At 31.3% G+C, this 26,537-nt stretch overlaps 1 protein-coding gene across 7 annotated transcripts; it reads left to right on the forward strand.

Annotated features, from left to right (window-relative positions):
- Nucleotides 1-53: 53 nt before the first annotated feature.
- Nucleotides 54-25,146, forward strand: LOC124493890 (protein trachealess). 7 transcript variants are annotated; one of them, XM_075728436.1, is made up of 17 exons: nt 54-186; nt 351-1,024; nt 1,114-1,167; nt 1,245-1,491; nt 1,583-1,695; nt 1,805-1,917; nt 1,994-2,288; nt 4,064-4,420; nt 8,583-8,783; nt 9,762-10,424; nt 20,060-20,184; nt 20,290-20,409; nt 22,771-22,974; nt 23,039-23,531; nt 23,588-23,694; nt 23,755-24,046; nt 24,110-25,146. In XM_075728436.1, exons 9-17 carry the CDS (start codon nt 8,650-8,652, stop codon nt 24,801-24,803), a joined length of 2,832 nt encoding a protein of 943 aa, XP_075584551.1. In that variant the 5' UTR covers nt 54-186; nt 351-1,024; nt 1,114-1,167; nt 1,245-1,491; nt 1,583-1,695; nt 1,805-1,917; nt 1,994-2,288; nt 4,064-4,420; nt 8,583-8,649; the 3' UTR covers nt 24,804-25,146. The 7 variants fall into 7 exon arrangements, with proteins under 7 accessions (XP_075584551.1, XP_075584552.1, XP_075584553.1 ...); XM_075728437.1 differs by having other exon boundaries at nt 351-753; nt 801-1,024; nt 1,114-1,491; nt 1,551-1,695; XM_075728438.1 differs by lacking the exon at nt 1,114-1,167 and having other exon boundaries at nt 351-753; nt 1,551-1,695.
- The last annotated feature ends 1,391 nt before the right edge of the window (nt 25,147-26,537 follow it).

Raw genomic sequence — 26,537 nt, forward strand, 5'->3', positions numbered from 1 at the left:
TTTCGTTTCCGAATCACGAATATTCATAATTAATCATTATATCCTTATTCGAGTGTATATAATATTTCCTACTTTGTTGCAATCATTTGGAGAAATGAGAAAGAAAAAACCGTATAACACATAAACGATTATCAACTAATGGCTATAATTAATTAGTATTTAATTCATTCCATAATGGTGATTCAGGTATGCAGAATCCATATGTGCATTTATTTTCGAATAATTCTATTTCTCATTATCAATGTTGCAGAATAATAATGACTTTTCTGCATTCATTCTATTTGTTTTACGAATTTAATGATAATCATCATTCATTCATTTCATGGTTTAAAAATGAAAATGTTAAACAGTTCTTATGATGATCGAACAAAAGAAATTTCTTTTCAAACAATTCGATTGCCAGTGATTGTTTTTCAACCAAAAAAAATTTTGCCCGTCAATAAACAAACAAACTTGAAATATTTTTTCTTTCAATCAACAAATGAAATGAAAAAACAACGAAATAAAAACAAACGTGGTTTCGAATTTTCGAATATTAGCAAGCCAAAAAAAGAAAAGCAAAGAAAATATTCTGTCTAATTATAATTCTGATCATGTATATGGTGTGAATATGGCTGGACTGTAGGTGATTCATTAATACGTGTCCCGTTTGTGTCCAATGGACAAAACAATGGAATTTGGCTAAAAAGAATATTCTCAAGTACACAGAGATAATGGCCATTTTTTCGAAAAATAAATTTGGTCCAAAAAGCTGTATGTATGTTTTGCAGTCTTGTTTTTTTTCAAACGTTTTTTTGCAGTCAATTCAGTTTATTCGTTCACATTTGGTGGATCATCATCGTTTAGCTCGGTAATTTGGTCATTGTGTGTGTGTGTGTGCCTGGCCCTTTTTTCTCAGTTATTGTTGATACTGATCATGGTGATCCATTTGGTCCAAACTATCATTAAAATGAATAATTTAATTTTCCAAATCAACATGATGGAATATGGCTCGTTCGTTTGGTGTTTGATGTTATGTATTCAGGTAACACATAACATTTTGATTCCTGTTTCTCATACATAATTGGTTTATGATTCAAATCTTTATTAATTTAATTTCTAAAAAATATTTAGGCTGGCCATTTTAAAAAACCACCACCCATCGGTATCTGAATGGCCATCATGATGGTGAAGAGGCATCATCACTCATGATTGTCGTCAATTCAATTGTTTTGTTTTTCTTTTATTTTCACTTTTTCAAATAGGATCATCTCATCATCATCATCATCAACAACAAAGAAAGAGAAACGATGCTGTACAGTGTACACTATTGTTTTGCACACACTTATATATTACGTGATGATCAAAGAAAAAAAAATGCTTTGTCTTATCCATCATCATCATCATCATGATTGTTATCTACAGTAATTCCAGTAGCTTTCTTTCAAATTGGTGAAAGAAAAAAAATAATTAACGGCCATACGCAATGATGGCCACAGCCACTACACTAAGGTAAGAATAAATTTATTATCTCACTCAAAAACCACCATTTTATTCATATTCATTATTAGAGAATATCATTTTTTATGTTTTGTTTTCAAAGGACACACCAAAAAAACAGAAATAATTGTCAAACATCACTAAAAAAGACTAACGCCCATCATCATCATCATCATGAGATAATTGTGTATCTACATTTTCTGTCATTTTGTTTAGGTAATTAAATAACACTGGTGATATGTAGAATTTTTTTTTCATGAATGGACATGATGATTGTTTATAATTTTTTTTTTGTTCCATTTCATTTCATTTCTGAAAAAAACAGAATTTAACCAACTCCCAAACATGTAGTATGTGCCCAAAATGTTCAAAATACAAATGTTGATTGTGAAAAAAACAACAACAACAGCAACAAACAAATAAACAAACAATGAAATGGTATATGAATGACATTTTTATAATGTGCAAAATCTATCCATCTAATTGTATGACCATTTTTTTTTTCTTTGACTAGAACTAGAACGCATATTAATTGTGTCAAAATGTTCCCGAAGAATTTTTCTTTTGTCACGGATTTTCATTTTATATTTTATATATATTCGTGGATCAAAAAATTGTCATTCAAGAAAAAAAAAGGAAAACTTTTTTTTTAATGGAAACTTTCAACATTCAACTTACAGAGAAGGGGAGATAAAGAGCCCTGTTGTATTAAAGAAAATTTCTTCATCAAATTATTTTTTTACGCCCACGGACCATCTCAATAACAACAACAACAACAACAAAAATCTAATTTGGGCTCCACATAAAAAGTGAGTATTCTAGACTATGTTTTCAGCCAGCTTAATATAAATGATGATGATTATAAAAGGCTATCTGGCCTTTTCTGGTTTTTCAGTATTTCTGTAAACTTTACGCATGAAACCATCCATAACGCGCCATTGCAAAGACATCTCTCACAATCATCGTCATCAATAAGCCATAATGAACCTATAATAATCTCTCTTTCCCTATCTTTGTATATATGTGAGTGCGTGACTCCCTCTTTTTCTCTCATTCACTAACGTTATGTGAATTCGTGTGTGTGTGTTGTGTATTTTGAATGCCGCTGGACAAAAAAAGCATATAAAGGGAGGGTACTACTATTATGACGATTGTTGGCAATATAATATAACAGTATTATTTTATACTCTGTGCTGGAATCTGGTTGTCCGTATTTTCATTCTGGTTGTCCGTTTGCCCGTTTGAAAACACTAGTCACATACACATTGAATGAATGAATGAATGTTGGGTACCGCTAACGAAGTTAATACGTGAATAGAATACTTTGGAACGTGATTAGAATTTTTTTTCTGTTTTTCTTCCATTCTCATTTCCATCAATAGCAACGATGATGATGATGATTATTGAATGTGAACGAATGTGAAGTAAAAAAAAGCAATGAATCCACGCTTCTTGAATGGATGGTTGTTTTACATTCGGAACCATTTTTTTCTCCATCTTTCTCCGTCTGTGTCAATGTTGAAATCACGTACACAAACGTACCAGAAAAAATTTTTCTTTTTTTTGTTGTTGCTGGCTGCGTTTAATCATCATTATCATCATCATCATTTTTTTGAGAGTTAAGCTAAGCTATGTATGTTTTCCATTCTCATACTAACCAAAAAAAGTTATCATCCAAAGTGATATATGTAAAAAACACAGTTATATTTTCCTATTTTCTTGATTATTTGTCCGGTTATAACAGCAGTGCCAGTAGTGGTGGTAGTGGTGGTTTTTATTTATTTATTTCAAGAAATGACCAAAAAAAAATATTTTTAGATCCAAAGATTTTTTTTTTCCTTTCTTTTGGTCAAATTGAGACGGCTCCCAATTTTATTTTGCTGAATTTTTTTTCAGTTTTCGCGCATGTTTATATATATATTCTGTATATAATAGGCATCTTTATTGTGTGAGAGATGAATAGCTTTTTTTTGGTATCCACGCCTGTTTTTTTTCTTTTTTTTTGATTGAAATGAATGACACACACACACACACAGAGAGAGAGAAAACATACGCCCGCGCTTTTTATACAATTGAATGAATGCATGTTGTTGATGGTTGATACAATTTACAAATGATAACGATGACGACGTTAATAATGAAGAGGCGGGATCATCATCATTTACACAATTTCCAATCCCTATTCTTTTATTCATTCTGAAATTTTTTTTCCCTTTTCTTTCGAGATGATGTGTAATGATTCTCTGTTGTTTGTCTGTCTGTTGTTGTTGTTGAATAGCGTTCGTAACCAATGACAATGTGTGTGTGTGACACAAATTCCGTTTGTTTTTTCGGGTTTGTGATCTGATCACATTTCTGCTGCTGCTGCTATCAACGGTAATATTTTCAAGCAGAGTTTAGAATTCCAATGTTGATAAAACATTGGCTTATTGGTTGGTTGGTCACGAATTTTGTTATTTTTTATTTTCGACTGTTTTTTTCAATCTCCATTTTGAATTTTTTTTTTTTATTTTTGAATCATTTTTCTTTTATCAACATGCGCAGTAATTTTATGTTTTTTTTTCGTTCTTTTTTTTGTCAACAGCCCCTGAAATAATAACGACAACGACAACGGATTCTTAATCAAAAAGACTGAAAAGCCGGTATCTGAAAGGTCAATCTTCAAAATATAGTTGGCTGTGTTAATTTTATTTGATGTTTCACGGTGTTTTTTTTGTGTCTGTTGAATAATTGAACCATCATCTTTAACCCTTTTTAAAAATTGTGTTGTGTGTGTGTGTGTGTGCGATACATGAACATCTTTAAATTTTGGCATGCTGAAAATCAAAATCATAAATTAAATGATGATTAGAGGATGCCGATTAATGCCAAGTGTAATTTAGAAGAAAAAAAATCAACATTTCTTTCTTGAATCATTCTGTTTTCCATTTTTTTGTTCGAGGTGAGTAAATTTATCTATCTGTTTGTTTTTTTTATATTTTTCCGAAATGAAAACCATGTATGTAAATGCCATATTTGATATATATGATATATGACCAATGAAACAAAAAGTGACATCATAAGGTTCATGTATGTACTGGCAGTGTCAGTGAAACATGTAACGGAATTGGAATATATTTTTCGTTTGTTTCGAATACACAAGAAAATAAATGTCAGTCGCAAGCATTTATTTTTCTGGCTTGTCAGGTAGAGTTTATTTTTTTTAACCCAAATTGTGAATGAGCATAAATTTTTTTTTCTTTTTTTTGTAAATTGCATGTGTAATAATAATAACAACAACTATGTCGTGTTGGTTTTTTTTCCTATTGGCTATTAAAAACAAAGTATCAATAATTGTATAGAACTCAAGCTAATTTACAATTAGGTAAAAAAAACCTCAATCCATTTCTTTCTTTGTATATACATCGATTGATTTGAATTTTAGAATTTCAACGTTTTTTTTTTGCTTTTTCTTGTTGTTTCCTGGATTTAGATTTTTCTCGTTTTTGTTGAATTTAAATTCAAATTAAATGTGTGTGTGTGTGTGTGTGTGCATGTTGTAAACGAGGTGAATTTTGATATTTATTTTTATTATGACCACGACATAAGAGAAATGCGACGATTGGCCATTTTGTGTCAAAGATGATGATGTTGATGATGATGATCCTGATTTTTTAACATCTTTATTGGTTTTTTTCTTGTTGTTTTTGTTTGATATTTCGTGTTTGTTTGTTTTTTATGACGACAATAAATAAATTTCTTCTTTTTTTTGGCCATGGTGGTTTTTTTTGTGCTGCTAATGAAAATGCCAATACCACCACATGGCAATTGATGATCAGGATGATGATAAGGATTTGAATTAAATAAAAAATGTATGTGTGTGTGTGTATGTTTCACATTTTCATCAATCAATAAATTATATGAGAGAGAGAGAGAGCAAGAACAAGAAACCGCTGCATCTCGATTATAAATTTTTTTTTATGGACGATGATGATGACATCATGATTCAAGATGCAACAAAAACGGTCCAAAAACAACAACAACATGAATACGTTATCTTGATTTTTTTTTGTGTTCAATTAAAAACTTTTGAATGATTTGAAATCAAAGAGAGATTAATACAAAATTTATTTGGTGTTGAAGAAAAAAATTTTCATTACGGTTTTTTTTATTTCTCATTTTTTTCAAGCCATTTCAAATCATCATTGAATCAAATTTTTTTTTGTTTTTGATCGAACAGCTTCTACAATAATTTCCAAATGATCATGATGATGATATGGGTGTGAAGCATCACATTGATTCACATTTATTTGTGATTGATATGATTTTTTTTTGTTACAAAATGTTAAAATCGAACAACGAACAAATGTAGAAGCTTGAAAATGTTTGCGAAAATCTTGAAGAAAATCTCTTTCTACTACTATCTCATTCTGTTGTTTATCATCCTTATCATCATCTGCATATGTTTTACCCACACACACACACACACGACCTGCATAGATTCATCATAATCAATATTGTAGTGAATGAATGATCCATCATTTGAAGCCAATTCATCAGAAGTATGACTAGTATTTATTAATTTCTAGTTAATATTCATCGAAAATATTTGAAGATTATCCTGATGATGATGGCCTGTTTGTGTGTGTGTGTGTGTGTCTTAGAGACCTCCTTTGGTGATTGGTGATTACCACACACACACACACACACACACACACTTGTTTTTTTCTGATATATCGCGATGAGGTCATTTGCCAGAAGTATTGAGAAAACGAACAAAAAAAAACAATCTCGAAATCTATCTATGATCCTGTGATATTCAGATTTTGGTTATGATTAATTTACAATTAATTTATATATGGCAAACACAGCAACGAACAAAACAACAACAAAATCATTGGTGAAGTTAAACATCTGGAACAATTTAATCGCCATTGATTCTGATTATTCAATTTGTCAACAAAAAAAAAATGAATTGATTTTTTTCCAATCAATTCAAAGATGAATAATTTTGATCATTAACATTGGCTTTGCCAAATACATTGTAATCATTATGATGAATCCCAAAAATAAAAAAAAATTGTCGTTTGATTATTGGTCAGTATGTTGTGTTTTTTTTACGATTCATCAATATCATCATCATCATCATCAGTGAAAATTACAGTAGCCGAAACATAAACATTCACACACACACACATGAAAATGATACGTGAATTCACCCAAACACAACCATCATCATCATCATCATCATCCAACGTTAATTGAAATCCGATTTGAAACATTTTGTGTGTGCGTGTACGTGTGTCGGTTTTCTTTTTTTCGTTTCTGTTTCATAACAACAACAACAACAATTGTTGATCAAGCAGACTAATGATACAACCGTTTATTCATTATTTGGTAGCGAAAAAAAAATTTTTTTGGATAATTATTCTTATCATCATCAATTGTCCTGTTTTCTTCCACCATGTTTTGACCTCATTGGAACAGCTTTTTTTTGTTGGTTGCGAGAAACAGAAAAATCTGATTATCAATTTCTAATTTTCGTAGATCATCATCATCATCATCAATCGTCTTGCCTTGGTAAAATTGTTAATTCATCTGCTCATCGTTTAGTTTACTTGATGATGACCTTTTAACTTTGAAAATTATGTTTTTTTCTTTTTTTCGGTAGACCTAAGGTTGTGTGGCTATCAATGACAAACGCATGTTTATTGATACACCTGCCCATTCATTCATTTTTTTTCATTCGTTCGTTAATCTTTTTTACAAAAATTACGTTTGAATATTATCATCTATAAACACCTGAATCTATTCAATTTACATACAGCAGCCACAGCAAGAGCGAAAAAAAATTACAGCAGTCAAAAGTGTAGATTAGATTAGAAATCCAGAACAAAAAAAAAGTAACAGCAAAAAATGATTGTCGTTTGTTTGTTTGATCATCATGAAATCATTATATCAAAATGAAATCCATGAATGTGCAATGGAACAAAAAAAAATTTCCAGTTCCATGTTACATGATGATGATGTTTTGTGGTTTTGCATGTGCCTTGTAATGACTGACTGTCAGCTTCTCTCTTGAGACTAATGAAACTACTTTTTTTTGGTCACTACTACTACTACCATATCTATATTTATTGACAACTTTATTTTTTATCACTGTATGTCCAATATGATGATGATGGTTTGTGTTGTTTTTTTTTAATATATTTCGACCATAGTTTTAATAATAATCAGTAGTGTAGTTCATACATGATGATAATGGCGATGGTAATGATAAATTCCCATGATAATCATCAATATCCATAATAACATTTTTAAATATTTATTACAATACGAGAGAATGGCAAAAAAATTCATTCATTCATTCTTTCCAAGAATTGCATCGAATCTAGTCTTTTTTTTTGGTTTTTAGTGACTTGAAAAACTTTTTTCCATAATAATTTCCAATCAAGTTTTTCTTTCAACAATTAAACCAACCTAGCCCTTGTTTTTTTTTTGTTCTATCCCCAAATTGATGATTATGATTAGGATGACCGATGATGATGATGATGATTATCGTGGTCAAATTAATTATTATGATTTTTTTTATATTCAATTAATCAAACCATTAAGGATGTTTTTTTTAATTGAATTTATGTGGCCATCTAATATTTACATAAAGATCATCATCATCATCTTATTATTCTGTGGTTTGTTGTCTGTGCATCATAAGCCGATTCTTGATTTTTCTGATTGTTTATATTTAATTATTTAAGCTACCTACACACAGACAGCACAAGTTTCTCTATTTTTTTTTTTTTTTTTTTTTTTTTTTGTTAAAAAAATTGGGTTCATAAATTTTCTTGGCCAATTATTTAATTCCTGTCAACAATTTCTGGTGAATACAAATCTTATTAGCTTGTGTGTGTGTTATGTATGTACATGTGTCACATCATCATCATCATTGTGGTGTGTATAATATACCCAGATGATAAAGGAGGAGTTTGAAATGGTGAACAACAAACTCGTCTTATAACACACAAATATTTATTCATTTTGTTTTTTGATTTCCTGAAGTTTGCTCGTTATCCATTCCATTCTAATCTGATTTGTTTATTTATTCATTTTTTTCATGTTTTTAGTTCTGAAAACAATATCGATTAATCGATTCTAATTTCTTGTCATCATCAACGGATAAAAAAGAAGATAATGCATAATCCAGCAGCTGCTGCTGCTGCCGCTGCGGCTGCAGCCGCAGCAGCAATTATACAACATGATCCAACAACAGCTTATTCACCATATCATCCACATGCAGCACATCATCCACATGCTGCTTATTACAGGTAAAATTTTTTTTCTTTTAATGATGATTACCAAAAAAAAGAATTGTAAATTCATTAAACCATGACTATCATCATCATGAGCCAGGAAACCAATCATTTTTTTTTTTGTCAGGACAAAACCCATATATTAGAGATAGCTTATCTGTTTGCAGTGGTGGTTGTATGCTATTTCCTTTTGAATAGACTAAATATGCTGTATGGCAATTTTTTTTGTTTCAAACATAAAATTTGATTATGATTTAGTTTAGTTTTGTATGGACTCCAACCAATTTTTCTATTTTGGTTTTTGATTGATTTGATTTGACCCTTTTATTTTTATTTGATTTTCTTTTTCCTTACACACACACACGCACACACACATACCAGGATTTAAGGTCCATTGGAACAATAGACTGAATATACTAGATTCTAATTGAGTATGAAGAAAAAAGGGTCGAAAATGATTATTATTAGATATAGAATCAGTGTGTGTATAAATAAATAGAGATGGTGTGAAAACAAAAACAAAATTAAATTCAAACACGTGTCACAAACAAAAGATTCATTGCACCATGATACCACCAACATCATTGTGTTATTAGTCAATTCGATTTTGATCAATCAAACAAAAAGGGTTTAGATTTATTGAGTCGTAAATTACCAATCAAGTCTTCCTTTCTTTCTCTCTTTCTTTGCATGTGCTTTATGATGTGATGATGACTAGAAAAGATCGATGTAAAGGCCGATAGCTCATAATGACCATTGGTCATGATGAGTTATTTATTTGAATTTTTTTCTCATCAATGGAAAATTTTTTTTCATGATTAACATTTTATTATTATGATGATGATGATGGCGAGAAATTGAGTAGAGAAAAATCTTTTCTCTTTTTTCTGCTTGTTTTTGTCCATTTTCAATTAGCTAAACATTGATTGATAATTGATTTTTTCTCTGATTTTCATTGTTTACTTTATTTCTTTTAAACTCACCCACTTGCAGAGTTGCAGCGGCAGCAACAACAACAACACCACCAGGTTTAATATCCGCATCAACATTACCATCAACTCCGGTATCACCATTATTAACAAATTCATCACCTGGACCACCACCGCCACCAACATCGACATCACATCTTCAACAACAACAACAGCAACAATCACAACATCTTGTCCATCATCATACTGGTCATCATCCTAATCATTCTCATGTTGTTCCACATCCACATTCAAATCTAACACATTCACATCCACATCATCATTCATCAATTATTGGTGGTCATCATCATCATCATCATACGAATCCTTCTCCTCTTCCACCACCACCGCCACCACCACCACCACTAGCATCACCAACTTCTCATCATCATCATCATCAACAACAACAACAACATCATCCTATCCATCCAATACATACACATCATCCATTACATCATACAAATTCTAATCATCATTTACATCATCATAGTATACATTCTTCTCATCATCAAAATCATCATAATAATCATCTTACTCATCCGAATCAACAACAGCCACAGCAACCACTTCATCATCATCATTCTCATTCATCAAATTCTTCTTCTTCATTATCACCCTCTCCATCATCATCATCATCATCAGTAGCAACAGTTGCTGTTGCTGCACAAGCAGCTGTTGTTCAAACCAGGTAAAATTAATTTGAAAACACCAATTGTTGATGATACGGTCGTTTTTATTTGTGCGTGTGACATTGACACGCGACACAATCATATAATAATAACCTAGATAAGTGATCGGCACGTATCCGTTTTTTTTTGTTTTGTTTTGATCACGGATAAAAAATGTTTCTAGAATAACTGATTAGGTAACTGCCTGAGTATGTATTTGAATGATGGTGGTTTCATTTCATTTTCATTCACATATCACACGTACATACAAACAGATTCTACAACCACACACGTTTCTTTTACGAATCCGTGCAACACTTGGTCACCACGTCTTTATCATCATCGGCGTCATCGTCATTGTGTATTATATAACATCATCATTTTTTTTCTATTTGCCCCCTTTTTTCCTGTTTTCAACACCACCATGAACATATGAATGGATAGAGACAATTAATATTCCAGTCTTTTCGTGCACGTCGACACACTTAATTTTTTTTATATATATACAACACTTCAAAAACATTGGTTGTTGTGTGTGTGTGGAGGGTGAAGAAATACATGGATGATCATTGATGATGATGATGATGTTGCTTGTTGAACGGAATTTTAAACAAAAAAAAATCAGAAACAAAAAACCGAAAAAAATTCTTGATACAATTTTCATCTATCTGGGACATGATAGCACGAACTAGAGTCTGGTTTTTGCTATCAAGACGTGTTCTCATTCATTCATTCATACATTCATTGGTTAACCACGAATGTCACGATCATATTCGTGTGTTGTTGTTGTTCATTTGTTGGGTTGTAGACAATCGGTGTAATTGACATACACATGAAACGGCTATTTAATATGCCATATATATGATCATCACATGATGATGATGATGATGTCCATACTCTTTTTTTCTGTCACCACCATTATTCTAGGTTTCGTGTAGGGTCTTCATGTTGTTGTTTTTATGTTTTTTTTTTTTTTTTTTTTTTTTTTTTTTTGAATGGTGATGGTCAATCACACACACCACCATTATCACGTTTGTAGTGCATATACTACGTATAGGGGGGTAGTGTGTAAGCATGCATACCAAATTTGTCTGTGCGTGTGTTGGTGATCTTTCTGTATGGCGCCCAATGGCGAAAAAAAATTGGTGCCGGTATAACAATTTTTTTTACAAACATACAACATGTTTTTGTGCGTGTATGTGATGGTGGCACGTCCAAAAAAAATGATGATACGTGTTTAGAAATAGAATATGAATGAATGAATATATCGATGCCATTGGCCTCTATTTTTCTATTTTCTTTCTTCTTTTCGATCATTGGCATTATATTGAAGAAAAATGTTGCGTGTGTGTTCGTGTGTGTGTGTGTTTTTTTTATTGCTTTAATTACACAATTAACATTGATGATGATGATGATGATGATCAGTTACGTAATCATAATCGTCATCATTTCGTAGTGTGAATCATATGAATGTGGACACAGTGCTATTTTTCAATGAAATAAAGATGTTTCAATGAACAAACAAACAAGCAAAAAAACTTTATGGATTTTTATTCAAATTGAATGTAATTTTTTGTTTCGATTTATTCAAATTCAAACACATTTTTAAAAATTCGATGCAGCAAAATTATTACCATTTTCAATCATTTGTGCAGCCTGTTACGTGGTCATTGTTGTTTTTTCTGTTCAAGCAGCAGCAGCAGCCATTCATTCAAAATGTTACCTACTGCAAAAGATGATTATTATTTGCGGTACACGATTAGCTATAGCCGTAATTCGTTCACAATGCAAAACGATCATTACATTACACATTTAGGTGTATGGTAAATTCATCATTGATGTGGTACTGTTCATTGATCCATGAATGTGATTGTGAATGGAAAAAAAAACTTTACAATATATCCAGTAAAGTGATATTTTTTTTCGCTTTATATATCGCATCACATATATGTGTATGAATAGAGAGATAATCTAATTTTCACCATTTCATCATCCTTTTAGTATTTGTGGTCGATTTTTTTTCATCATTATTATTAGATAGATTTCATCTGTCGATCACTGAATTGTTACTACTTTTTATTCATTTGAATTATTGATGAAAGTGATGCTTTTTTTTGTTCTCTTTCTTTCGATGAGATTATATAATTGAATTGTGTGTGTGTCCATTCAGCAGCGAAAAAAAGAAAAATTTTCTATTTGATATATCCGACTATAACATGGCAAATGGTAACGGCGGTAATCAAGTTATGATATTATTATTATTATCGAGCAATAATAATAATTTCACTTTGAATTAGTGGTGGTGGTGGTTCGATGTTTTTGGAACCATCATCATCAGATAGAAAGATAGAAAACATCATTTTATTCTCTTGTTGTAACTTTGATTCTTTGATCTAAAGAGATGCAACTGTGTTTCCATTATAATTTTTCTTTTTATTTAAAAAAAATGATCAAAGCATCAATAATATACGGCATCCGACAACTGATGTCGCGTTAACATCTTTTTTTTGTTCTTTTTCTTTATTCTCAAATTGCTTTTGCCATTCATTCATTCATTCATTTGAATTGTGGTAGGCTTGAATAATAACAACAACTTTTTTTTACAGGAATTGGATTATCTACAAAAAAATGGCACACATTTCATTATTTGCACAATTGTGATAATACCCTCTTCTTTGTGTGTGTGTGTGTGTTAATGATGGCTTAATTTATGTCGTGAAAATAAAAAAAAAGACGATTACACACATACATACATCCTATGTAATGTTTTTTTGTTTGTTTGCCTGTTAATTGGTCTTAAAGTCAATTAGACAATTCTTTTCCTGTTTTCAATGATGATGATAATCATGTGATGAATGATGACATCAATGTTACTCTGTCATCATCTGTTTGTCTTTGTTTCTCTCATTCTGAAATGAATGAATCAATGAATAAGTGGAATAAATAGCCAAAAACCAAATAAGAAAAAAAATGAAAAATGAAAAAACAAACATTAAAGGTCTATATATATCTATCTAGCTATCCGATTGTAAATTGTCCCTTCTAGCCATAATGGTGAATGATGATGATTGTTCTTTTTTTTATACATCACCAATTGTGGTGGTTTGTCTTTGTGTCTCTGTGTGTGTGTTTTTTTCTCTCTATCTCCATATATATCTGTAGTATAGATTTTATATAATCTGATAATGCAATTATTGCATTAAAATAAGAAGAAGAAGAAGAAAATAAACTTATCATGATGATGATGATTGAAATTGAAAAACAAACATTGAATCAATCTTCAATGAATGAATGTAAAAGCCAGTGTTTTTTTTTTATTACCACGATTGTGTGTGTTTTATATAAAATAAATCCAAATTCAAAGAGAATGAATATATAGAATAGAAATTGACAAAATACATCGATATGATGGCAAAGAATTTTTTTTACTTTTCTTTTCTTAAATACACACACACACACACATTCGGAATAGTATGTACATTGTGTATAATAAGTGTGGAGATTCAATTCCAATAAGAATCCAAATAAATGATTGAATTATAAGGAATCTATCCATTATATACTACATCCACATATTATATATATAAGAATTAATGTGATTAACAATGGGGGTGTTATATTATGAGTATAATCTTGATAGAGTAAAACATGGTCGTGTGTTATTTATATTTAGAAGAAGAATTGTCGCCCAAATGACAATTGTAAAAATATCCAAAATGGTGCAATTCTTTTATAAAAATGTTGCCATGTGCCCTCGTTTTTTTTTTTTGCTTTTTCTTTTCATTCTCTCCGTTATTATTATTATTATTCTATAGAATGAAAACTAGGGCTAGGGCTAAAAATAAATGATGAAAACGTGCCCATTATATAGATAGTGAGTAGAATTTCATGTTGTTTCATGAAAGCGAAAAAAAACGATAAAAAAAACTTTTGATCCAAATCATCATCATTATCCTTTTATTGTTGTTGTTGTTGAAAAATTTGTCAAATTTTTTTTTTTTTGGTTGTTGTAAAAAACGCTAATTCTGACTTTTGAAAAATCGGATTCAGGATCAATTTTTTTTCTCTCTCTCTCTCTACCATGATGATCAGATTTTTTTTTTGCCAAAAAAAGGTCATGACAATTGAACAAAATTGGTTTCGAAAAAAACAGTTAAAAGGTCATTATCAATTGTGATTTTATAGTAAAGTTTTTCTCTCTCTGTGTGTGTATGTTTGCAAGAAATGATAATATATTAACACAAGCAGCCAACATACAATTGGATTCTTTTCTTTTATTTTTACTGCATAATTATGTTAATTTGATTGCATTGGGCTTTATTTTTTTTGTTGTTGGACATTTAAATTGTCATCATCAACGATAACAGCAGCAGCAGCAGCAGTGGCCATTGTTTTTGTTTTTGTTGCTGTTCTAATCAATATGAAAACAGACCGAAACAGAAAAAAAATCTATCATGGTCATCATAATAATGCTTCTGTAGTGTTTTTTCTGCTGTTGACCAATGGACCGAATTTTGAATTTCATTTCTTTCTTTCTTTCATCAATGATGATGTTTTTTTTCATTTCAGTTACGTTTCATTTGGTAAATGTGATATTACGAGAAGCAGAAAAAATGTTTGACCATTCGGTTTGATGTTTTCATTGTTGTTGTCGTTGTTGTTGTTGTTTTTTATGCTTTATTTATTCAAATTATGGAATTCCACCACCTTATTATCGATGTGATGATCAAGAACGAAACAAACAAACAAACAGAACAAAACTAGCAATGATTGTAATATTCACATTGTTGGGGCTAAAACAATTTGCAAATGATTCAATACGGCCAACGAAAAATAATGGCCAAAATGGCCAAATTAAATTATTATTATTATGGCCATTCCCTTGGCCTTTTTCAATCTGTTTCAAATTTTTTTTTTTTAGTGGAATTCAATAATTTACGCACACGCATTGAACAACAAAAACAGTATTGGATGTTGTGATTTTACTTTTTTTCCATGTGAAATTTTGTTGTCGGTTCATGAATATACAAACAAAAATCAAAATCCATTTTTGATATTTTTTCATCATCATCATCATCGTTTGTGTTTGAATTGTAAATATTTTTTTTTCTTCATTGCCCATATATCAATTTTTGCGGTCAGTGAAATTTCATTTTCATTTTTTTGCCACGTTAATTTTAATTTCATTCACATTCATCCATGACCTTTTTCGTTGTAAAAATAAATTTTTGTTGTTGTTATTGAAAAGATATTCATAACCTATTCATATTTTACACTTTTCATAAATTCAAATTGTTTGTTTTTGTTTGTTTCGATTTCGAACAATCGTCGAATATTTAAAATGTATTTTTTTGTTCACTACATGAAAAAATGATGATAAATTAATGCACGCCATTTTTTTTGTTGGTGGTGGTTATAGTGGTGGATCAATTTTGGAACCAATTTAACGGGCGCGCCCCCTCCCCACATCGGAATAATAATCATAATAATGGCTAGTTCATGCGTTACAAATTTATGAATTTTTTTTGTGGTGGTGGTGGAAGTTTTTTTTCCAATTGCAAAAAAAAAATTCACGATAACGATAATAATTCTTTTTGAGATTCAGCCTTGGATTCTTGAATATGTATTATCCAGCTCAATTATTGGCCAACTCTCATCTGTCCATTTTACTCCCTGTGTGTGTATGTATGTATGTTTTTTTTGGCTTGATTTTTTGACGATTTCTGGACTCTGGCTCTTTTTTTGGCTTGGATCTCTTGGGATCATCAAAAATGAAACGAAAAAAAACAAATATTGCATTCACTTTCTGTGTGTCGTGAAAAAAACGCAAAGCTAATTTTCGCTTTTTTCAAATGTTGATCAATTATGCTTAGAGTTGGAATCGGTGGAATATTCTTTTTTATCATCATCATCAATTCTGTACGTAATCGAATCCAAAAAAAAAAATTGTCCATGACATACTATTTGTGTGTGTTGTTTTTTTTGGTTACATCAATTTTGATCCAGAAAAAAAACAAAAAAAACCTAGAGAATGAGAGAGAAAGACCATATGTGACACAAATCATTATTCAACAAAATTCTATATGTGTTGATATTGTGATGATGATGATGATGGAATTGCATCACATTTGAACATATTGATGATGATCTGGAGAGAATATTGAATTAGATTAGCTTCGTTGTGTGTTGTGTCCGGCTACCATCATGATGGGTGATGTCCATTGATGTGTTTTTGTGTGTGTTTGAACTATGAACTTAGGACTGGTCCGTCGTTTGAATGAGTGTTGATTAATGTTGTTGAAAAAAAAGTTGGAATTTTTTTTCATTTTAAATCAAGTTTTTTTTCATTTAAAATGAACTTTACAACAGGACAGACCCTGTGTGTGTGTGATTGGAAACGACTAGTCGCGAATAATCGAATTATTTTTTTTAGATAAATATGATGATGATGATAATAAAACAACGACGGTAATTCCAATGTCTGTGCAACAACCTTGAGTAAGCGAAAAATATTCATTCGGGATTTGATGTCATCATCATCATCATTATTGACAATGGTCACTTTTGGTTGGATCAACACACAGCGAAAAAAAAACCCTAAAATTCTTGAAACTTAATCATTGAGTAGAAGTGAAAAAAAAAATTATAATAAAACCAAAAAAAATGATCGTGTGGATTTTTATTTTATGACGTCCAAATAATGGTGATTTTTCGATCCAATTTCCAATTTTTTTTTCGATGACCAAACAGAAAAAAATGAATTTTTTTTTCTAATCCTGGAATTTTTTTTCCGTTTCTCCAGAGAGTTTAGTTGGTGTGTGTGTTTGTGTATCATAAATGGATCGATGGTTGAAAATGTATGGCTTTTTTTCGTTTGTTTGTTTGTTAGTTGGGTTTTTGTTAGTAAAATTTTATTTAAATAAATATTTTTTTGTTTTTCGCAATGCGATTCATTCGAATAGAATCGTGTCTAATTGATCGAAACGACAAAAGTTTCCATTCTGTTTGTTTGTTTGTGTATTTAAATTGTTTTGATGCCAATCAATCAGGTTTGAATTAATCACACACACACACACACAAAGGTTTGTTGTTTTCAGAATTTGATTCTTTGTTTGTTTATTATCATCAACAGAATCATCCATTCCATTGTTCCATGATATTCGATTCTGATTATTTAGTAACTTGGGTCCTTAATTTATTCAACAAAAAAAATTCTTCGTTTTTGTGAATATATATACGAATTTAATTAACCATTAAACAAGGATGGTAAACAAACAAACAAACAAACAAGCAAAAACAACGACAAAATAGTAAAGTTAAATTAGATTTGATGCTTGATCGATGGTGTATAGTAGTTGCAGCAGTAGTAGTAGTAGTAGACTAGAACAAAAAAAAAACAGAAAAAAATAGATATAACCCATATCTAAATTGAGAAATTAATGTTTTTTTTTACAGAAAAAAAGTTCTGTAATACGTGTTCATCATGATGGCCCGTATTCTTTTTCTATTTATCTATTCTAGCCAAGCCTAATTTTGGATAATTTCTTTTTTTTCTGTCTAAAAATATTGAAATGAAAATGTCCTGTGGACTAATTAACAATGGCAATGACACAATCTGTGTGTGTGTTTTTTTTTTGGATCATTAAAAAAGTGACATCATCATCATTCACTGATAATGATGATGATGATGATGTCATGATTATCGTTGAATAATAAAAATAAAGGAAAAGATTTAGATATTTCTGATGATCAGATAGTGGCTATAAATTCGATGAATTTCTCGTTTGTCCAATGCACTACCTCCCACCAAAAAAAAAAAAAATTTTGCACTGGATTGGATAAAGATTTTCTTTTTATCCACACGCACACACACACACACACACACAATTTATTATCATTATCAACAAATATTAATCTTGATATCATAACAAAAATGAATTCTTATCGTGTAAAAGTGATTAAGGATTAGCCAGGATTTTATGTTTTGTTTGTTTGTTTGTTGCTGTGCACACGTTTTTAGTAGATACATTTAAAATATACACTGTATTTTTGATTGGATTGAATCAATATATATAAAATATATCGATATACATCCATAAAACCATACACACACACAAACACCAAACAAAACACAATAAATAAAAACAACAAATTGACTAATGGCACAACCAACACAACAAACGCACGACTATTTTGATTTTGATGACGATTATGATGATGGTAGGTAGTAGTAATGGCCCATCGGTTGATTATTATTTTTTTTTTATTTAATTCAATATAATAAATGACCATGAATGTATAGTAGTAGTGACACATTGAGATTTTATTTTTCTCGTTTTCTCTTCGAAATTTCTTCATCAAATTTTATTATTATTTTCATTCAGTTTTAGATTCACTGTTTTTTTTAAAGTGTTGAATTCATCATTGACTGACCATTCATTTTATTTTATCTAACTAATATATCTACAAAATCGTGTAAATTATTCGATCAATTGATCATCTGATTTATGTTTTTGTGTGTGTGTGTGTGTGTTGACCATTGTGAAAATTTTATACAACAATAAACAAATAAAATAAAAAAAAAATTGTCGCCACATTTGACCATTCCGGTCATTTGAATATATATTGTTTTGTGAAATAATCCAAGAAAATTGTCTGGTCATTATTATTTCCATGAGTGTGTGTGTGTATCGGTTCAATTGGCAATTGTAATATCAATTTAGATAAATTGAAAAACAAAGTTTCAACTTTAGTTGTTTCTTTATTTGTTTGTTTATTTGATTTGATTGAATATATTTTTAGTAGTAAAAAGTGTGGATTTAGATTTGGATGCCAAGCCTTCGACTAGAAATAAATAAAATATTGATGTTGATGATGATGATGATGATTGTAGAGAGTAAATGATGATCATCATCATGATGATTATTTAGGAGAAAGCCGGACCATACGCACCAAAAAAAAAGTATAAGCAAATTATTTCTCCCCAAGGAGAGACATTGAGAGAGAGAGGATAACAGATTTTTAACGCCAACGCAATTTTTTTGTTTGTTGCAACCGTCCAATGGTCAATCGGCTATTTGAAAAAAAAAATTTTTTTTCATCAAGCTAATCATCAAAATTGTATCGAAATTGTATTTATGAGTGTGTGTGTGTGTTCAGTAGTAGTAGTATGATAATCAATAATCAATGAACCATTGTAAAACACTGACTAACTGTCAATGATATTTTTGTTTTGACAAAAAGAAAGAAAAATTTTTATAACAAATGCTGCAAGCGCACACACACACAATTTTTTGGTGTTGACTAAAATTCAATCGAAACAATAATCTTGCAGTCAGTTTTTGCAGTGTGGTGGTTATAAAACTCAACTCTCAAATCACGTGTCTTGATTTTTTTTTTGTTTTTCGTTTTTCGTTTTTCTCGATTTTATTTATAACTTGCACACTTGGATATCCCCATTATATTCAATGTGGAAATGTGATACTTTTATATAAATCGAATGATAATTCAAACCAAGAAAGAGAGAGATTAACCCATTAATTTATGACCATGGTCATTTATTTTCGATTTTGTTTCTTTTATTTTCTTTCTCTTTATCGATCAATCTATCCATTGATACAATACACGATTTTCATATCAATGTCGATGAATGTAGAATACTTGAAATGCGAAAAGAAAAAAGTCGTGATGCAGCCCGTTCTAGACGTGGTAAAGAGAATCATGAATTTTATGAATTGGCCAAAATGTTACCATTGCCGGCAGCTATTACATCACAGTTAGGTAAGTGAAACATGTGAATATTCTGGATTTTTTCCGTTTTTTGTTTGTTTATGTAAAAAAACTAATCTTATTTTGGATCTTTTTTTTGATCCATTTATTATTTAGACAAAGCATCAATAATACGTTTAACAATAAGCTATCTAAAATTACGTGAATTCTCACAGAATGGTGAACCATCATGGAATAATGCATTGAGCAGTATGAGTGCATTGAAATGTAAAGCAAGTAAGTTTCATATATATGAAAGGAAATTACCAATGTCAACATCGACTCACACAAACACATGGCATCTGAAGCTGGTAGTTTGTTTTTTCTTCATTTTTTTTTTGTTGCCTTGGCAAAATCCGAGAAAAAACAAGCAACACACCACCAATGATCAATGATTTCTGAATTCATTTTTTTTCTCACTACTTGTTATTACCAATGTTTAATGTTAATTAGCTTGTCATCATCATCATTCGTTTGATGATTAATTAGTTGTTAACATTTTGTCAAACGAACCGTATATTTTTTTTTGTCATACACCAAATAAGATCCTAGAGAGGAGATATAGTTAGTTTTGCTCATATTTTTTTACGAAATGACAAATAATGAATGTAAAAAATGTATTAACAAGCATCGAAGCCTTCTCGATTGAATCGATTCTTTCGCTTCAATTGGCTCAATCACACACATACACATTGAGAACGACGTTCGACAACCAGTCGTTTTCGTTTATTATATTTCGATTTTCGGTAAAAAAAACCAACCGAACCAATGTGTGTAGAATTTCTCCCTAGATTTGAAGATTGTATATTCAGAGATCATCAAAAGTCATACATCATTGTCGTCGTCTGATCTATGATGATGTTCTATGTTTTTTTGTCTTTCTCTTAAAAAAATGAATTTAATTCATAATTTGCAAAACACTTTTTTTCATTTTTCTCGGTTCGATTTTTATTTTCACTCCCCGAATGAATGAAAAAAAACCAATTTAGCCTGGCATTTGACTGATTGATGGTGATGATGATACAAGCCGTATTTTTTTATGTTTCTTGTTTGTTGTCGTGTGGCAAATTTCATTATTATAAAATCATCTAGATTTTGGCCAACCAATCGACCAAAAACCTTAATATTTTAAATCTTAGAATCACGGTTTAATAATAATAATCATAACTATAGCTTTTTGCCCCTGTATATATCTCATTGATAATATGAATCATTTATATAAAAATGGGGCGGTATATACCAATTATAATAATGATGATGACGATTGTGTTATTTATGAATGTTGGGGGGAAGCAATACGCAATTTATATGAAATGTGGTCATGTTTTCCATAGACCATACATAACACATCAGGCAATCATCATCATTCTTGTCGCGACCGTGTGTGTGTGTGTGTGTATCCAATACACACACAGAAGAAGAAAATGAATATCCACGAGGCGTGAATCGATTGGTGGTTGGTTTAGTGAAATGATGCTTTGTTGTTATTCATAGTGGTGTGGTGATGTTTTTTTTCTGGTTCCATTCATGGTCGATCATTTAGCTTTCGTCGTCGTCTACCCCACTATTCCTCATGGAAAAAAAAACATCAAAAGGATTTGCTTGATTATGATTGATAAGAACTCGTGTCTAGAACTCCTATGGTTTATTAGGTTTTCTTTCGTTTTCTTTTTTCTCTCTTTCTCTGCTGTTGTTATTAGTTATCAGAGGTCATTCATTCATACACACACACACACATACACAGAGAGAATGAATTGTTCACAGGTTCATAGTTTGAAAATTTCCGTTCGTCCGTACATCGTTTTTTTTCTGTTTTGTTTTGTTTCTTTCATGCCGTCCCGTGTATCGTCATTGTTCATTGATTCATTTATTGTGTTTGTATTTAGTCGCTTGGTGTTGACAAACGCCACTAATCGAGTTATGAACGCTTCAATTGGTTACACGGCGCTCTAATAGTAGCCGGGTCCAAGTGTATGTCAGAATAATAACCGTAAGACAACAAAATATAATGATACCCGAGTTGATAATTGATGATGGTTATTCATTTTTTTTCATTAGAAAATGTTTATTTTCCTTGTTGCTGTTGATGTTATTACCATAATTTAGTCATATTTTTTAATTTTTTTTTTTTGATACAAACCAAAGAAAAAACAATGAATAAATATTAAAGTTTTTTTTTCTTCCAAAAAATTCCAATTTTCCAAACCAAATTTGAAACTCGATGGTTTCGTCCCTGATTTTTTTTCGATGATGATCGCACACTGATGAATCATCGACAATAATAATGTTGAACAGTATAGTACAAGTAGTAATCATAGGACATTTTGGTTTGATTTCCGGCTTTCTTTGGATTCGATTGGCAATCAAATCAATCATTAATTAATATATAGTAGTGTGTGTGATCATAGTTGATGAGAATCAAATTTTTTTCGTTTCGTTTCTGATTTCATTTCATTTCGAATATATCTGATTGATTAAATTATAATTTCTGTTTTTGTCGTTGAATGATGAATTCTGTATTCAGTGTGACATTTATTTTTTATTTCCAGTTTGTAATCAAAAATAAATTTCCTTTCCTTTCGTTTTTTTGTTGTACAGATAGTATATTTGAAAGTCATCAAGGCACACATATCCTGCAATCATTGGATGGATTTGCATTCGCTTTGGGACAAGATGGTAGATTTCTATACATTTCTGAAACGGTATCCATTTATCTTGGTTTAAGTCAAGTTGAAATGACTGGATCAAGTATTTTTGATTATACACATCAACAAGATCATACAGAATTGGCTGAACAATTGGGTGAGTTTTATTTTTTAGAAATTTTTGATTTCCAATTGATTTTACTTTTGTTCATTGCATTAAGGTCTGAGTCATGTTGCACCAAATTCTGCCAATAATACAATGGGCACTTCAATTCATCATCATCATAGTAATTCTCCTTTACCACCGGCTAGTGTTTCATCAAATGCTTCGAATGAATCCGATAGTGGTGGCGGTGGTACACATTATTCCAATGGTCATGGTTTGATGACTTCCACTGGTGTAAATGACACATTTGAAAGACAATTCTGTATGCGAATGAAATCTACATTAACTAAACGTGGTTGTCAACATTTTAAATCAAGTGGATATCGAGTGGTCAATATTGTGGCACATTTACGTGCCGAAATGTTACGTCGTTCAACAACGACGTCGTCTGGACAAATAATGAATGGAAATTCTCATTCCAAGATAATCGGTTTAGTTGCATTGGCCATTGCATTACCACCACCATCGATAAATGAATTACGTTTAGAGCCTGATATGTTTGTCACCAGGCATAGTTTAGATTTTAAAATATTACATTGTGAACAAAGGTATTTCTTTGGATTTTTCTAATGCTAAAAATCTTATGCGTTTTTTTTGTCTATAGAGTAACTGAACTATTAAATTATTTACCCGAAGAATTGATTGGAAGAAATTTCTATTCATTGATACATGGACAAGATGTTACACTTATGAAAAAATGTCATCTTGATTGTAAGTACAGTATTTCTGAAGAAAAGTCTTTTTTATTATATTCAAAATTATTCTTTATAGTGATACATAAAGGTCAATCAATGTCCGGTTATTATCGAATCATAAATAAATCCGGTGGATATACATGGGTACAAACCTGTGCAACACTCATCTGTAATAATCCTCCAACAACCACCGCATCATCCGCTAATAGCAACGCGCAAAATAAATCATCCAGCAATAGTAATAATAATAATAGTCCTGGTTCCAGTACACCAAATACAACTACCGTTCCAAATACGACGCCTGTTCCGCCTTCTGGTGGACAAGACGATCAAGAACAAAGTGTAATATGTGTCAATTATGTTTTAAGGTAATTATAACCATCGGATTTTGTAAATCTTATTTGATGAAAATTCATTATTTATATTCACAGTGCAATAGAATATACTGGTATCATAATGGATACATGTCAGATTGGAAGCAAAATTATTACTACTTCTACTTCGCACACTGGTAGTAAAATTCGATCATTGCATATCAAGAAATCTCATTCAAGTTCACCTTCGCCGGAAATAATTGGAACAACTAAACTAAACAACGTAATGAGACCATCTGTATCGATAGAATTGTCAAGTGGTGGCAGTGGAGCTCAATGTCAAATAACTGCCGCTAGTCAAAATGAATCACATATGACCCGTAGTCCAAGATTAGCGTCTTCCCATTCAAGTTCATCGCCAATGGAATCACCATCGGACAATATAAAACGCCGTAGGATGAATTCTAGTCCAGTCAGACCATGGAAATCTCCTTCGCCACCAAACAATTCCATGGGTAATGTTGTTGTTCCATCATCCACCGCTAATGAATCGACTGTCAGTTCTACATCGCCAAATCTATTACGACACATATCGGTTATACGTGAAACACCGCCTATTCTAAAACCACAAGTGATGGCTCCTACACCGTATCATGCTCATCATCCTTATCATCATTTAGTCGATCAATATGCCGCTGCATATCATTTGTATAAAACTGGACCAAATGGTGCTGCCAATCCAATTAGTCCACAAAATAGCAATCAGAATGCATCACCACATCAAACCCATCATTGGAGTGCCTATGGCTAAGATCTCTATTCTATGAAGGGGAACAATTTAACGACACGGTTGGAAGATCATCAGTTTGCCAATTGAATACGACCTGCAACAACCAGAGTAGATTAGGACATTCGTTGTCATTGATTGCCAATACATTTTACGATTGTCTGTGTTGGCCATGTCGCAGGAAACGAAGATCAATGTATAATTCGAGCTGGAAATCAACGGCCATCATCACTTTGGATATTACGTCATACCAACTGCTGTCTGACGTTCTCATATATATACTTGATAATTACCATACGAATCATTGAATTGATTAAATTTAACGATTAAACGCGGTTTTCGATGATCAATAGTGTTCATTGTCGTATCCATTCGCTTTACCAATATAATTAAAACCCATACCGTTGAAACGGATTCATATCTTCTATGTGGATGCATCGGAATTCGATGTTCACTCTGCCGTCCAACTGGTTGATGCAGTTCGCATTGATCTGACGTCGATGGCTTTTTCGACACTTTTGTATCGATCTTTTGTTGCTATGGTATCAGGTTATCTCCATCAATTTGTTAGCATTACCATTGTTGATTCTCGATAATGTAGTGACACATTGCTTTACGAAACGCATGGTATTCCAATGGATCACACTTTTCAAGCTTCTGCACCGACTTCACCAAACCGTACGTATTAGTGATTAATAAGATATATTGGCCGCCGTTTTGATAAATATCACCGTTTTGTCGTTTGCGTTCGTATTACTGTTCGTCGTTTGTTGTGGATGATTGTCACTTGTCGATGTTGATTGTTACTGTGAATCAGGTGATGTAACATCGGCTTGTTCACTATCTATGGTGTCATTCGATTTATTATTTCGGTCTGAGCCATCTTTTGACAATGTTGTTTTGATTTCTTTCGTTTGTTTTTCCATCGATTCTTTCATCTTCAAAAAGCAATTGATTACATCTTCAACTTTGACATTTATTGGCGGAATGTGAACGTTTTGCTCTGGAACGTTTCGAATTGGAAATTCTTTCTGGTTTCAACATCAACAATTTTTCAGCTTTTTTGTCTAATAATAAAGCTATGATGTCGTCGTATATTGACTTGACTGTTTTGTACGTGACGTTTTCTCCTAGATGAAACAATGACAGCTCAGCTAATTTTATTCGTTGGATCAATTTTTTGACTTCGTCTCTTAATTTCTCTGGCGTCATGTTATCTCCATATGCGGTACCCGACTTCGTAAAACCCATTATTAAAAACCATTTATTTTCTTCGTTCGTTGTCGTTCTCTTCGTGCGTCGTTGTCATTGCGGTTCTCTCGATCGTCGTATCATTCATTCACTTAATCGTTGTCATCCATGGTGCTGATGGAAGAAGCCACGGTTGGAAGAATGTTATTATTAGATTGTTACAAGACAAATAGGAAATTCGGTCCAGCTCTTGGATAGTCGAGAAATCACTTTTATTCAAGACAGATTTTGATCGTCGTGTTCATGTGAGTGTGAGTTAGTGATCTGAACTGATCGTTGAAAACGTGCTCGTCTCTCTCACCAACATTCACGGTCGAAATGGGAAGAAATTGAAATAGGCAGGACTATGCGCAGCTACAAGATGATTAAAAAATGTTAACAATTAATTTAAACCATGCGTTTAAATCATGAGTATGTTGGCCATACATTCAGAGGTGAAATATTTTTTCAAATGAAATGTTTGCATGTCACTTGTACGATTTATTCGAAAAGTATCAATTCATAAGG

The sequence above is a fragment of the Dermatophagoides farinae genome, chromosome 2 (genome assembly GCF_024713945.1).
Source record: "Dermatophagoides farinae isolate YC_2012a chromosome 2, ASM2471394v1, whole genome shotgun sequence".
Taxonomy (NCBI): domain Eukaryota; kingdom Metazoa; phylum Arthropoda; class Arachnida; order Sarcoptiformes; family Pyroglyphidae; genus Dermatophagoides; species Dermatophagoides farinae.

Excerpts from the sequence above, each read along its gene's own strand:
- LOC124493890 (XM_075728436.1), top strand. The coding sequence starts at position 8,650 with ATGCATAATCCAGCAGCTGCTGCTGCTGCCGCTGCGGCTGCAGCCGCA. Across the intron at positions 10,425-20,059 it reads GCAGCTGTTGTTCAAACCAG|AATACTTGAAATGCGAAAAG; the intron begins GTAAAATTAATT and ends CGATGAATGTAG. Across the intron at positions 24,047-24,109 it reads TGTGTCAATTATGTTTTAAG|TGCAATAGAATATACTGGTA; the intron begins GTAATTATAACC and ends TTATATTCACAG.